This window comes from Oreochromis niloticus, linkage group LG16 (genome assembly GCF_001858045.2).
Source record: "Oreochromis niloticus isolate F11D_XX linkage group LG16, O_niloticus_UMD_NMBU, whole genome shotgun sequence".
Lineage (NCBI taxonomy): Eukaryota > Metazoa > Chordata > Actinopteri > Cichliformes > Cichlidae > Oreochromis > Oreochromis niloticus.
In genome coordinates, this window is record NC_031987.2 from 14983459 (window position 1) to 14997806 (window position 14348).

Genomic DNA, 14348 nt, shown 5'->3' on the forward strand with positions numbered 1-14348 from the left:
GCCTATGCAAGTACCCAGTGCTGTTGCCAGGATTTATGCTTGTGTGTGGTATGGCTGCACTGCAGGTTTGTTGCCAAAACAGTAGCTGCTATTGTGGTTTCACTCTGTGTCAATCTTATTTTAAACAATTTGAAAAATGGTGACAGAAGTAGTATCAGGAAACGTGAAGGAGGAAACGACGTTGATTAGTTGGTGTTGACATGATGTTTATGTACCTTACAGTGCACCTACAGTGATGATGTAATGCAACATTGGGAAACGTAATCCCTGTTCTTGAAAAACATAGTAAGATGTTTCACTCAAAAATCACCTTGTTGTGACCAGCTATGAAAGCTCCAATGACACCACGTCTGTCCATAACAGACCTTGTCGAGCCATGCTCAGAGATCTGCCTCCTTATTCTAACATGGCCGACCAGCCCCTCCTTACCCATTGTAATTAGATTTCTTTGTGCGCAAGCAAGGAGGGAAGTGTTGGTGAAACAAATCACTCTATTTTCAAAGAACCAGAAGTTATGTTAAGTAACCCAATTTTTTTTTTGAGGGGGGGGGGGGTTTAACTTCGCTTGGTGTTTTCACTGTGGGATAGGCAGCCCACTCCTGTACTGCTAAGCTCCAGCACCGCTCAAGATCTCAGGTTGTTGGACCCTGATGCACTAGATTCCAGCACTGCCTGACCCAGAGATAACTGTGCAACATCCAACCTATAAAAATGCACAAAGGCCAAAGAGACCCTTGGTTGGGTCACAGGCTGCGTCCATGACTTCGGCCTTCAGCATCACCCAAGCCTGACAGGTTTAGCCATAAGGCTCTCTGACCTGAGTGCAGCCCATTACATGCCCACAACCTTGGACTGTCCACGACCCTGGACTGCAACTTTGGCCCCACTTGGTGGCCTAGACTCCTGGGCATAGAAGGTGAAGTTCTCCATGTCCTCTAGTTTGAGGAGGTTGGAGCATCAATTCCATGCCATCGATACCATACTTGCCCATGTTTTGATCAGGGAGGCCCTCAAGTGATGGGGGCATGAGCGGAGACTCTTCCTCCATCATGTCTGCCTAGCTTGTGGTGGCTCACGGATGATAGATATCACTCGTCGCTGACAGGCAGTGGTCCTGACTGTTCTTCACTGCTACTCTCAACCTCCTTTCCAGGACGTTCTCTGGCATCCAGGCACAGTGGGGGAACCCCTGTGGATCCGCCAGAGAAGCCTGAGCATTTTTAGTGCCCATAAAAATGATGCACATCAGATGAGGGTCCCCGCCCGAGATGGTGGCACCGCATAATGTGGGGAATCGGCGGCATGCAACCTCTTTAGCCTTTGATTCTGACCCTTTGGCGGAGGTAGGAGCCGTGGCCATGGTTAACGGAAAGAGGTGAGACTAACCTACACCAGGCTTGTCATAACACGTTTGCCTGTTCAGTATTATCATATTGTGTCGCAAATATATACTCTCTCGCCTACATTTTGTTTGTTGGGATTTCTCACTGTAGTATATACATGAAATCTGGTGTTTTTGTTGAAAAGAGAAAAATGACGGGGTCATTGATGAGTAGCCTTCCAGCAATGTGTTTCGCAAACATGTTAGCAAATCACTGTGAAGACACCACTTGACTCTGCAACACCATCTGCTCAGCTGTGATGTGGCATGTGCTGCAGGCAATGCAGAAAGTATTGTAGACAATCAAGCTGAAGCCGCTCTGCCAGGGAAATCATGTGATGACAACTTTTACAAAACATCCAAAGTATCTTTTCCTGCATTATCTTGTCAGTTTCTGTGCAACATGTACACCGATGCGGATCTGTGATGGACTAGGCTGATGATTTGCTAGCTTCAATTATTTCAGTTATTCATTTATTCGAACCTTGTTTTGTTATCAGAGTGCATTTAATTTGAAAGGTATTATTCTTTTCCTTCAATTAAATGTGAATGGAGATCAAAACTCCTGCCAGCAATGTTGAATAGCTTCTTCGTGACACAATAAAACAGGTTGTTGGGCACCATTTTCACCCACCTTCCCTCCAGCAGTTATTGGCAGTAGTCACTGAAATATTCAACCTAAGTTGGTGCTGACTTTGCTGACTTTTTTTTCTCTCTGCCTGATCTGATTTCTGTACAGTAACCTGCCACCGCAGAACATAAACATTTTAGTTTAAAAAAGTACTCATGTGCAGAACACATCATTCTGTCAACAGACACTTTCCAACCTGTAATTCACAGCTTGTGGTAAATACCAGATTGGCATGCAGGTTATTGTAGAACCCCATAACTGCTTAAAAAACGAATTGTTGCTACTGGGCTGTTTCTAGCTTGCATAGAAATATGGCAAAATGTGTACTTGTAATACTCAATGTATGCTACCTGTATTCTGTCTCTTGATCTCTGTTTGAAAAAAGTGCAGACTGGTACATGCTGGGCTAATCTTGGAGTTTATACAACTTTCAGATACCTTTCACTGGCTATCTTGTTATAATGTACACAAACACAACTTATTTTTGTGGTATACTATGACATCATATATTTAGATCAGACCATGGTACTTGGAAATGCCATGATTGCAGTTAAAATATAGTGTACATTTTTAATTGATCACAGTAGGGGACAAAAAGGAAGTACCATGTAATAGTAGGTCTTTGTGCTTAAACATTCTTTTAACTGTTTCAATAACATTAACAGAACATTTGCTTGTTTCATTTTGAAAGCAGTTGCTTCATTTCTTTATGTTTTGTATGTATATTTGTGCAGTTAATAGTGGCAAGAGTCAAATTTGAATGGACAGCAGCACATTGTTTCATGACCCCTGCCTGTCAACTCTGAAGCGCAAGGCATTGAGTAGGCAGTGCTGATGCAAATCAGTCATCAGGAAATACATTGCCAGGGATCTGCACATCTTTAATTTATCTATGCAACATACTTCCCAGCAAACAACAGTTGGGGCTTTTTTTTTTGGTTGTTGTTATTTTTACGAGTTTACCAGAGTTCAGAAGTCAGTCTCACTAAATTCAGTCTTTCGGTGTGAATATTTTATAATTATTGAAGCTTACTGTGTTCACTGAACATTTATTTTAAGCGACGTTTAATGCCAGAAGACCAGAATATCTTTGGAGCCTGGAGATTGTCTATTAAAATGAAAAGGGAAGTAGTTTATGTCAATATAAAAGGATTATCTTTTACATCCCAAAGCAGAAGAGCTATTATGATAACCAGAAAATGGCTCTGGTCACTGTCACAGATACATTTCCAAGCTCCTTTAATCATTCTTAATTAAGGTCAGTACAGTTATCTTTTAAAGGACGACATTTCTAAATTGCTTGAAGAATCATGTTTGATGTCCATTGTTCATTCACTCACTATAATTCTTAAACTCTAGCAGATATTGGTAATTGGTGATGTCTGTCAATACTTTTGTGTGCAATTAAAGGACTTGCAGTTATTACGGCTTGTGTTTTTTGGCACATCAGAGTTCTTGATAATGTTTTTGGAAATAAGTTCTGTTTAAACTGTGGGTCCATAGTGTAGTAGCAAGTGAAACGTTGCTGGTGTGATCCCAGCCTGAGACACAAATTCCCTTTGGGGTGGCGTCAGGAAGGTCATGTGGTGAAAAAGTAGAGCTACCCACTGTGGCAACCTCTTGTGACAAGAGAGCAGCAAAAAGTAGCTTTTATGTTTAACCTAAACCTCTCTATACTTTTCCAAATGGAAGCAAGGGAAAGTTAAAAAGTTAAGTAACTAAATAATTTCATGGTAACAGTGCGTCTTTTCTAATGGTTTTCCATCAATAGAGAACTTGGGGCGAAAGCAGATAATTCCACCATTAGGATTCATGAAACTTGGACTTATTATGGGTGGATGATGATGGTCTCAAAATTTTACCATGTTATTTCAACAAAATCTCTAATTATTATAGTTCTAAAAATATAGAAAAAAATACTGAAAGTGGTGTTATCAATGCTTGCAGATGGCAGTATTTATAAGTGTCATTAAATGAAAGGCTTTTTCCATCCCTCTTTTCAAATGAGCTACTGTCATTGATGAAACACTTCCTCATTCGAAGTGTGAATCAAAGTGCCAGCAGTAGCAGCAGCAGCAGCATTATACTGCAATAATAGCGACACGCCATTATGTGTAATGAGACATCATAAGTCAAGTGTTGGCACAAAAGTGGCCTAAGTACTCTTGTGCTCGGGGTACTTTTTCCTCTGGAAGTTTTAAGTAAAAGCATAACATAACTGCTTAACACTTAGTTTCACAGTAACTAAAGTAAATTGACCTTGTAACTTTCAGGAGGTGCACAATAGTGTTACACAGTAAAACTGAAATATATATTCTACCTCAGATGTGTTTTGGGTCTGGATCTTTAGCCAGCTGCTTTTTTCAATTTGTTCTTCCTGCCACATGGAGTGCAGCTAGCAAGCGGAGCTAAGAATGCTTGGTTGAGACATTTGTTTACTTTTAGATCGCATCACCAGTTGCTAGTATCTTCTCTTTCGTTTGGTTGTTCTCAGAAAGCTTTCTTGTACATTTACTTTAAATGACTTTGTTGGAAATTGTTGAAGTAGCTTCCTTTTTACTTAACTGGGATCACATGCACTCTTGCTCTCAGACATGCCTGGGAAAGTTAATATCAGCATAATGAGCACCTTTCCACAGTGGGAGCTCAGAGCAGCAAGTACCCTGAACTGAAGCCACAAATATCCTTTTTTCCGACAGCAGTGGAAAAAGCAAAGATTCTCTTGCCTCATGATAGCTGGGATAGACTCCAGTCCCCCGCAAGCCTGGTAATTGATACGCAGAAGAGAATGGGAGGGTTGAATTTACAATTTATTCCAGTTTCAAGTTTTTTAGTTTTCTTCTTATTCATTCAATGTTTAACCAATTGGCCACAAGTTCCACTGAGCAGTTCTTTCAGGCCGTCTTGGAAAGATGACCCCTTAGTAAGTAGTTTTTTTTCCCCTCCCCTGAAAGTGACCCTAAACGAGGTCTAACAGCGGGACGGTTCATATTATCTTAAAAAGGCATGCAGGCATCAAGCTGTTCTGAAATGGCCTACAAACTCTTACAGCGGAAAACAACCATAAAGTGCTGAGTGAGCTTAGTTACTTGCTTGACACGTTGCATTGTGGGAGCCAGAACACTGCCAATAGCAGTAATGCTGATTTTCCTTTTCAGTTCACGCCCTTTCGGATGGTCCTGGTATTTCATGACATAAAATCTAAACAGGATAATTTGAATTGATAGTTATTCCAGTCAGCCGTGGGAAAAATGCTTGACACGGCAAATCGAGTGCATAGGGTTGATAAAAGTCACATTGATTAAACACATTTTAACTCAACTGAGAAATTAGGTTAAATAATGAACATCCCATGCCATGTTTAAATCCCAAGTTACATTTGTCCGGTATAGCATATGTTTCAAAAGGAGTTAGTTTTTATTTTTTTATATATTGACTGTTCGGGTGATCTACACAACATTCTGTTATAATTCCCTCTTGGAAAGCATTTCTGCTGTAGTTGTTGTGTTTGCGTTGTAATTGTACGCAGAAAGGCATTAGGGTGTTAAATGTATTTGTCTAACAACGTGTGACAGAATGAAGCATGTCTGTCTCGCGCAGACCCCGATTCTATTTAAGGGATTAGCATGCAATCAGAATAATTTATGTCCCCGCATGTCACAACATATTACTGGTGGCGACATGTTGGAAACAGCTGACGAGACTTCAGTTGCGCCTCTCAGCTCCCTGTTAGTTAAGGTATTGAGAGGAAATGATTTTGAGGGTGAATGATCTGTAGGGTTTTTGTTTGCAGAAAGTTACTCTTGCGTTTTTATCGCAGCACAGAGCAAACACAGATTATTTGGTGATGCAGTCATCTCTTCAATGCGCTTTTTAAGTAAACGTGTCTTGGATGGTAAAGTGCAGCTCAGGACTTACCCATAAGTGCATGGCATTAAGTCTGTGTGCACTTTTCTCCCCCCCCCCGTGCTGCAATGACTGCGTTTCCTACCTTTATTCATCCACAAGCCCTGCCCTGTGGGCACACATGCTCATATACCTAGACCTCAGGTTATTGCAACATTTCTCGGGGTGAGGTCCAACGTGTGAAGTGGTCATGGGTGCAGCTTCTGAGTGATTTCCTTCCCACAGTCTTTGTCGAAAAAGTGAAGGAGATGCTCTCAGGCTTTCGTCTCCACTCACCACAGCCTTATACGTCTAACCTTTTTTAATCCTGTATCAACAGAAGGACAGGTATGTGTCTTACTCAAAGGAAGCTACATCTTTCTTTTGAGCTTATTCAAGGTAATTATTGACAGAGTGATTGTGTGTGCGTAAGAGTGACTGATTCTGCTTTGGAAAGGAGACATTCCTGTTGGGTGTGTCAATATGAGCAAAGTATTTTTCAGCTGTTGAAAGCAGCAAAAAGTCAAACATCTGGTTGTCTAATAATAATTTTTTTTCTTGTTTTGATCCTGGCACGTCCACTATGTGGGGCTCACAAGCAGTTTTCATTATTTTCTTTAAAATGCTATTTTCTTGTGAGCACATTACTAGCAAATCCATGTATTGATGCTTAGATGCATATTCTGTCTGACGTTAGGGTCAGTCAAGGTTCATACAGTTTGATTCGGACCATTTACGCATTTGTATTTCTAAATTCCCACATCTGCTCGTAGCAAATACTTTGTGAGGGTGTCCGCCAGTGTTTCCTAACCATCTGTTGAGTCTAATAGTTTGCTCAGTTAAGAGGTCTAGAAATGGCTTTAGTTTCAGGGCCATACCTAAAAATGAAATACTGCTGTTGTGAATGAGCTTTTTGTTTTTTTTTAACTTTCCTCAAAAGTGTTTTTGAACCTCTCTCTGTGTTTGTAGCGTCTGCTAGACATAATTTGATGGTGTTTTTTGTATCAGGAAACTCAATACACTGTTAAAAAAGAAGCAATTAAGTATTGTGTGTCTTTGGGGATGTTGTAGTACCTGCTGAGATTATTAATGATTAGTGATGGGACTGAATTTCTCCTCACAATAAAAGTCAGTCTAGATAAGCTGGAAGCATTCATGCGTCACATGGCCCTGACAGCAAACGGTTAGTTATTTATTTTTCTTACTTAAAAAATTACTTGAAATACATCAGATGATTTCATTCATCAGATTGTCCTCTATGTCAACATAATCAATGCAACTTGGATATACTCATAACATGGTTTTTGTTTGTTTAACCTTGGTAAACTGTATAATGCATGTGTGATTATGCTGCACTGAGACAACCAGCAATCAGACATACACCGCATCGGCTTGAAAATTACACATCTGACTCTTCGTTGTATTTTAGAAAACAAGCTTTCTGTCTAATAAAAGGAATATTGGGGGATGATTTGCCACAGGCCTGATTACTTCAAAAAAGATTCACAAATTCAGTGATGCTAATTGGATCATGAACAAATTAATTAATTATTTTGAGGCATTTGTATTGTGTTTTTGGGATCTGCGTCAGACTTATCGCACCCATGTTTCCATTACAGATGTGAGGGTGGGGGGAGTCTAACCAGCAGCATGAATGGCATCCAAGCATAAATCTAGCTCCATTTCTTTTCCTGTTAGGAAAAACCACAGACTTTATGTCCTGACAGGCTAGAGTTTGTGCAACCTCCACAAACACAATAATTCACCATGACTGAAAAAAGTGAAATGCAAGCTAAAACTTGTGAGACAGTCCAAGTCACTGCATCACAACCACTCAGACTCACCACTACCGTCTGTAAAAAGTCTTTTATAGAGTGCTGCTCAAAAGGCACAGTTCTTCATGTGACTTTTTGTATTCGTGTGTCATAATACATTTAAAGTTGTGCATTAACTATCAAACTGTAATTTCCAACATATATTAGGTGTACATTTAGTGAAATATTCAGCCTGAAAACTGGTCTTTAAGTAGCTCTCGCCTCTGTTTGTGCCATTGATTTTTCCCAGCTGCTTTTAGCTCAGCAAGTCAGGGCAATCAACTGCTGCTTCTTTGAGATTCCCTGCAATTGAAATTCAGGCTAATGTACTATCATTTCTCAGCTCGTCTCCATTTCTGTGCTGAATGTCGGTGATGTGGTGTCACTCAGCCCCCTGGAGAGAAATTTGCTTCCCTGTAAGTCAACAGATAATGGTTCTAATGGGTTTGACGTACAGGACCAATTACAGGAACACCGCGTGTGTTCAGGTGATGGCAATTTATCAACTTTGCAAGTAAAAGGGGCTGAAAAGGAACTTTTAAAAAGAAACAAGAGGATTTCAGAAAAAAACAGTTTAAAGGAAAACGGTTGCTTTTATTATACTTTTGCAGGGAACACTATTTAATTTGAATACAGCAGTGCGTACTCATTTGCCCCTTTCTTGGGTGCATCTGTTCAGTTGCTAGTTAATGTAGAAATCTAAGTAGCCAATCACATGGCAGGAGCTAGTTATAGATGTCAAACCAAGCATCAAAATGGGGAAGAAAATGACTTGATCATCATTGTTGGTAGTGGTAGATTGACTGGTTTGAGGGTACTACTGTTTTGGTGTAATGGTGTGGGAGATTTTTTTTTTATTTTTCTGGCATAGCTCGGCCCACTTATTACCAACTAAATATCACCGAGTATCACCTCAATTTGGTTTAATGAACTTGAAAATGAGTTCACTGTACTCAAATGGCCTCTACAGCCACCAATAGAGCACCTTTTGGATGTGGTTGAATGGGAAATTCACAGCGTGGATGTTCAGCTGATAAATCTGCAGCAACTGTGTAATGCTATCATGTCAATATGAAACAAATTCTCTGAGCAATGCTTCCAGGCACGTGCCATAAAGAATTAAAGCCGTTCTAAAGGCAAACACTGGTTCCACCCAGTTCTAGCAAGGTGTACTTAACAAAATGGCCAGTGAGTGTATGTATAATGACATCAAGATAAACACCTCACCACTGTGACTTTGACAGCAGTGCTGGTTTTCAGCTGCTCCCTCCTTCACCGCTGGATGGAAACGCATATTTGTTCTGGGACAGATTTCACCCAGATTCAACATGCTTCCTATACGACTGTGTGCTTCCTGCCAGGTTTGAACCAGGGATCTTGACAGGTTATTACCAGAGCTGTGATATACATCTGCTTATTTCATTTATTTTTTTAAGCATTAAACATTAAACATCAGATATATAGCAGCAGACAGTTATAGACTGTCTCTTTTATTTTTTAGTAAAAGTAAGACATAAACTGAAAATCCTGCTAATTTATTTGCAGTGTTTTTGTTGACGAGACATCAGACTTAACAGCTTGACAGCTGGCCAACTAGCTACCCAGCAGGGACAGTCACAATAAAGTAGAATCTGCACACTGTTCGCTCAACTTCCACTGCTTCATATCTTGCAGGCAGTCATCAAATACAAACGTGGCTCGGAGCCTTTTTCCCAGTTTATCCCTATCCCGTAATGCAGTCTCTGAATGTGGAAAAGCCAGAGTCGACAGTCCCTGATCCACACGGACCGCCTTATTCACTTAATAGTCTGTGAGACGATAGCAACTCAAGATCCTTAATATAGTGACATATCGTCTAGCTTACTTTTTACCTAAAGTGCCAATCCTACAGACAGACACAGACTTTTATGTTCAAATAACACATTACGTTTCTTCAGCATCTCTTTTCACCCTTGGATGCGTCTTTGTTCCTGGCTTTTTAAGGACTACTTCCCAAAACACCCAACGTGCTCTGATTGGCTGGCTAGTTCTCGCTATGTTATGGCGAAAATCAGACATTGATCTCCAAATGAAGTCTCGTCAACAAGTGTTACTAGCAAGAAAACAATTCAACTCACCACAGTTTATAGTGTCACAATAAAAGGGTCTGACTACTGGGCCTGAAGATTGATTTATTTCTTTAATTCAGTTAGCAATACAAAAACAAAACCACAAAACATTTCTACTTGTTGATTATATTTGATTAGAGCAAAGTTTGCTTGTTGTTTATTGAGAGACTCGCAGATACATGAATGCCATAAAACTGTGTATTCATCTACAAATGAGCCTTGGCTTTCACCTCAGTTAATCCAAATATTGTGAGTAGAAGAAAAAACCCATCTTCAGAAAAATGTCTGTCATAACCTTAAGTAGGCAGTTATAACCCAAAATGCTTCCTAGCAGAAATATGAGACGGGTAAACATGCAAAACTCTAACAAAGGTTTCCTTCTTCAGTCTGACTTCTCAGAGTCACCCTTTTTCTTCTGCACGTCTATTGCTAGTGACAGATAATAGTTTTTCTCCTGCAGCGCTTGTTGGGGAAGGTGTTACTAGACACGGGTGGTTTTTGAGTGATCCAAGGACTGATTAATTCATGACTGTAGATGAAACTGATGGGGGAGAATGGAGGAAAAAAGGCTGTATTTGAACTTGAAGCTCTGTCTCAGCTTTCTTTATCGCTATCCTTCCTTTAATTTAGAAGAAATAAGAAGAAATAAGTTTTCAAACACTCATTTTCCCTTTACTTCCTTTCAGTATGAACCACATTTAGTTTGGGAAACGGTCACCAGAAGAGGTGTTGTGTAAGAAGCTGAGAGGAGTGGCCAAGTCTGAGGTCAGTAGATCAGATCACGTGATCCAGTGTGTCAGGGTGGGGTCAGACTAAGACTTTTCTTGGCAGACTAGGAGACACTGAGGATTATAATGCTTACAGGGAGATTTAGCTTTGACTAGAAAAGGATGTCTAGTAAAAGAGAGGCTTATTATTCCATGTTGAATAGGTAGATAAACCTGACAGTTAATGAAATTCATTTTCAGTTTTGTTTAGTCTTGCTGTCATGCAGGCTGTTTGTATTCTGCTTAGTCAAAGGAAACAATTATAACAGTAATAATTAGACACTGGCTTGCTTCTTTATCTTGACCACAATGAGGTCATCTTTATTCTGGAGGAACTACGCAGTGTGGTCCTTGCGCATTAACCTAATGACAGCCTTGAAATCTGCACAGATTGGGTCTGCCTTCTTGGCTTCTTACCTACTTTTCAGCTTTGTACTTGTTCTTTGAACTGTTTAAGGGCCTGAAATACCAAAGTTTCAACCCACCAGGCTTACAGCGAGGTTTTTCCTCCCTCCCTCGTTTGGAGGGCAATACAAAGAAATGTTGAAGAACCAGTCAACCATGTGCTTATGAGGACTGTGGTAGGTTGGCAGCATCGCTGTCTTCACTTGTATTTCACAGCTGCTGAAAAGTCAACGATAAGCTACAGTGAAATCATTGTAGACCAAGTATAACGGGGAATTTCAGTGGTAGGCTTCTACTCCCATCACAAATTTTCCTTCTTTCTAATGGTGCCTTCAGCAAGGTTTGCCGTACTTCCTGGATGTTGTTTTCTTTGGTTCTCTTTCCTAAAGTCTGCTGTAGTCTGGACAAGTTTAGCCTGCTGAGAAATACTGAGATTATATACACAGATTTTGGTCATATTTTCACTTTTTAGTGTTTTTGTTGGCAAGTCATTTTATTATTCATTTAGTTTGTTTTTTTTTTAATGGAAGGTTGAATGTTAAATCCTGTTTTTATAGAATTTACTGTGATAAACATGTCAATTACCGTTATATCTGTCCTGCATAGTTAATTGCAGCTCGTTAATTAAAAGAGAAGCAGAAGAGTTTTCTTTCCATCCTGAATAGGTTGGCAACTTCTATGAGTTTTCAAAATATGGCCTCAGTCGGTCCTCTGTGTGTGTGTGTGTGTGTGTGTGTGTGTGTGGATGTGTGTGGATGTGTATGTGTGCAGCAGTCAGGGAGGAGGAGCTCAAATTCAAACAGTTTTTCTGGTTTCCCATTGCTGGCTTTTCTGGGAATAACATGGAATGTCCTGGTTCAAAGGCTGTAGTGGAAGGATGTGGTGGGAGGTAGTGGAGCACTGTGTTGTAAACTGCAAGTGAACAAGCAAAGTACCTTGGTGACTGATCAGAGGATGTATGTAATGTGGTATGCAGGACATTACATATATTACATACTTAACATACTCTGTGTTAGTGAAGCATTAATCTGTAATACCAGAGCTGGCATGTGATTCTTCACATCTCAGAAACCTTGAATGTCTCACGCTGCCTTGGTGACGCTCTCCCAGAATACCTCGGGATCACATTTCGTCCACATGTCTCGGGACTTCCTGCGAAACTACATGCACATCTAAAGCTTGTAGATTACACCAGCAGTGCAGTATCTCAGTCATGCATCTTCTGTGTTTATTAGACCCCCTTGCTTTTGGTGTGACACAGCCATCACAGCCTTTAACTGTCTTGTCTGGTGAATCTGGATCCACCTCGAGCAAAGCTCCCTTGACGCTGTCTCTGTCAACAGAAATAATGAGATCATAACTATTTGTTCCACTTTCTCATTTCAGTTCAGGAACACCTTATCACCTTTTTCCAAAGGCCTGCCCTCTCGCATCTCTTGCAACATCTCCAATACATCCAATAATACAGACAAAAGTCACCTGTGGACACACATGTTAGGGCAACTTTTGCATTGCTAAGATTGAAATTTCCATTTCATTTTTTGGCTTCAACAGAATCGCTGGCTTTCCTTTTGTTTGTGTTGGATTTTTATATGGCTAAATTTCATACATAAATCATTATTTAAGTCGTGTGTTGTCTCAAGGCCATATGGCATTCATTTGCACTGTCACAGACATAAAACATTGACAGTCCTTTTCTTGTTTGGGCCATATGGCATGTGTGGGTGTATGTTTGTGCATTGCTGGTGTGGTGAGCCGCCACTTCTCAGCATCGCTTTGCCTGCGTGTGTTCGCGCGCGCACGCACCCAGTCCGGTATGTGTGCAAGACTTTTAGCCGAGTGCCTGTGGTGACCAGAGCATTGTGTGTGTATATGTGTGTGCGTGTGTCCCAGCAGGAGGAATGCCAGCTCCTGAGCAGAGCCCAGTGACGGAGGAGGGGCTTCTGCTGACCATCCGCGACAGTTCAACTGGCCGCAACATGGAGGCTGACAACACCGCCAATAACATCCTGGCCTCCGTCAAAGAGCAGGTAGTGGGTTTCTTCCACTCGCACTGTGCTAACAGCCCCTTTCTTTCATGTTAAATCTCTGATATTGCAGCACAGTTACAGCGTTTATGAACCATTATTTTGTATTGGGACATTTTGGAAATGCTACTGTTTACTCAAACATTTTATATTGCGCAATTTAAGAAGAATGAAGTATGCATGGCTTCTTTTTTTTTTTTTTTTTTCCTACTTATTTGTGTCACACGCCACGTTAACACTGTAACTGTATAACTTAACGTTGAAAGTGGTCACATCTCAACGTGTGAGACGATGAAAAGATTTTCATTTACAGCCGAATCCTCATCATAGACTTTTATTTGCTTTATTGTATTGTGAAAAAAAGTGAAGTGGAAGAAGCTTGACAAAGAAAGCGATTCATGGTTTATCGCCTGCAGTCATGGCCTGGCTTGTATCGGAGGACAACTAGAAAGATCATCTCTAGCAGGGTTTGAGAGCTTGAGTAGAGACGTGCCCTCTGACTCACTCCGTTTCCCTCTCTGTGATTCATCCACGCCCCCTTTGGTTTTTTACACACACTCCTTTTCCTTTCTGGCTTCCCTCCAGTCCTTCATATTTCTTGGGAATCCAGCACAGGGCATAATGTGCTACGGAGATTTTGATTATTAATAATTTGAATTCCCTTCTGTGAAATCTTGCATACATTTCCTGAACTACGCTCATGTTGAGCTAAAGTTTGAGAATGATTAATGGTGTTCTCTCGTTTTATTATTAAAAAAACTTTTTTAAAAAAGGACTACACGAGTGCTATTAAGACTTACTGCAGGAAAGTGGGTATTGTTTACATGTGTGAGGAAGGAAGGAAAGAAGGAAGGAAGGAAGGAGGGAGCACCTGTCATTGTCACTTCCTTCCTTAGAATAATCCTCGGTGGCTCATCCGGTTGGAGCAGATATCCATGCAGGCGAGCAGGAAGGGCGAGTAGCCTGCCTGAGCTGTTGCTTTTAGAATGACTGGCTGGAGGCATGGCTCGACGGGGATTCCTGCCGAGGAGTCGATACTGTAAAAGTATGGTTCTCCTCGGAGTTTATGCAGGACAGAGTTGGAGAAATGAATAAAGGGATGAGTGAAAAGGAAAATGCGTAGATGGTCAGAGACGAGGTTAGTTAGGGTTTCGGGTTTTTTCGTCCTCTGCTTATATGTGAGGTTTTCCTGTGATTGTTGAGAGAAACCTTCGAGGGATCGCGCTGTGGATGTAAACATGCATGTTTTGTAGCCATGTTCGTGGTTAGGGCTGAAGCTAAGGAATGAAAGTGCTTGACAGGAGTCTTTGTTCTGCCTCTTTATTTGGCA

At 40.8% G+C, this 14348-nt stretch overlaps 1 protein-coding gene across 9 annotated transcripts in view; it reads left to right on the forward strand.

The window, feature by feature from the left end:
* LOC100707624 (plakophilin-4) overlaps positions 1 to 14348 on the forward strand; it is an 87147-nt gene that overhangs the window by 10263 nt on the left and 62536 nt on the right. For 5 of the 9 annotated variants that reach the window (XM_005452992.4, XM_005452994.4, XM_013272650.3 and 2 more), the window contains exon 2: positions 12885 to 13021. The exons of 2 other annotated variants lie outside the window; for them this stretch is intronic. In XM_005452992.4, coding sequence (XP_005453049.1) covers positions 12893 to 13021 — 129 coding nt within the window. In that variant the 5' untranslated portion in view covers positions 12885 to 12892. Of the gene's footprint in view, positions 1 to 6079; positions 6246 to 12884; positions 13022 to 14348 lie in introns of those variants that run through there. 2 more of the 9 variants (XM_019353020.2, XM_005452993.4) reach the window with 2 other exon arrangements.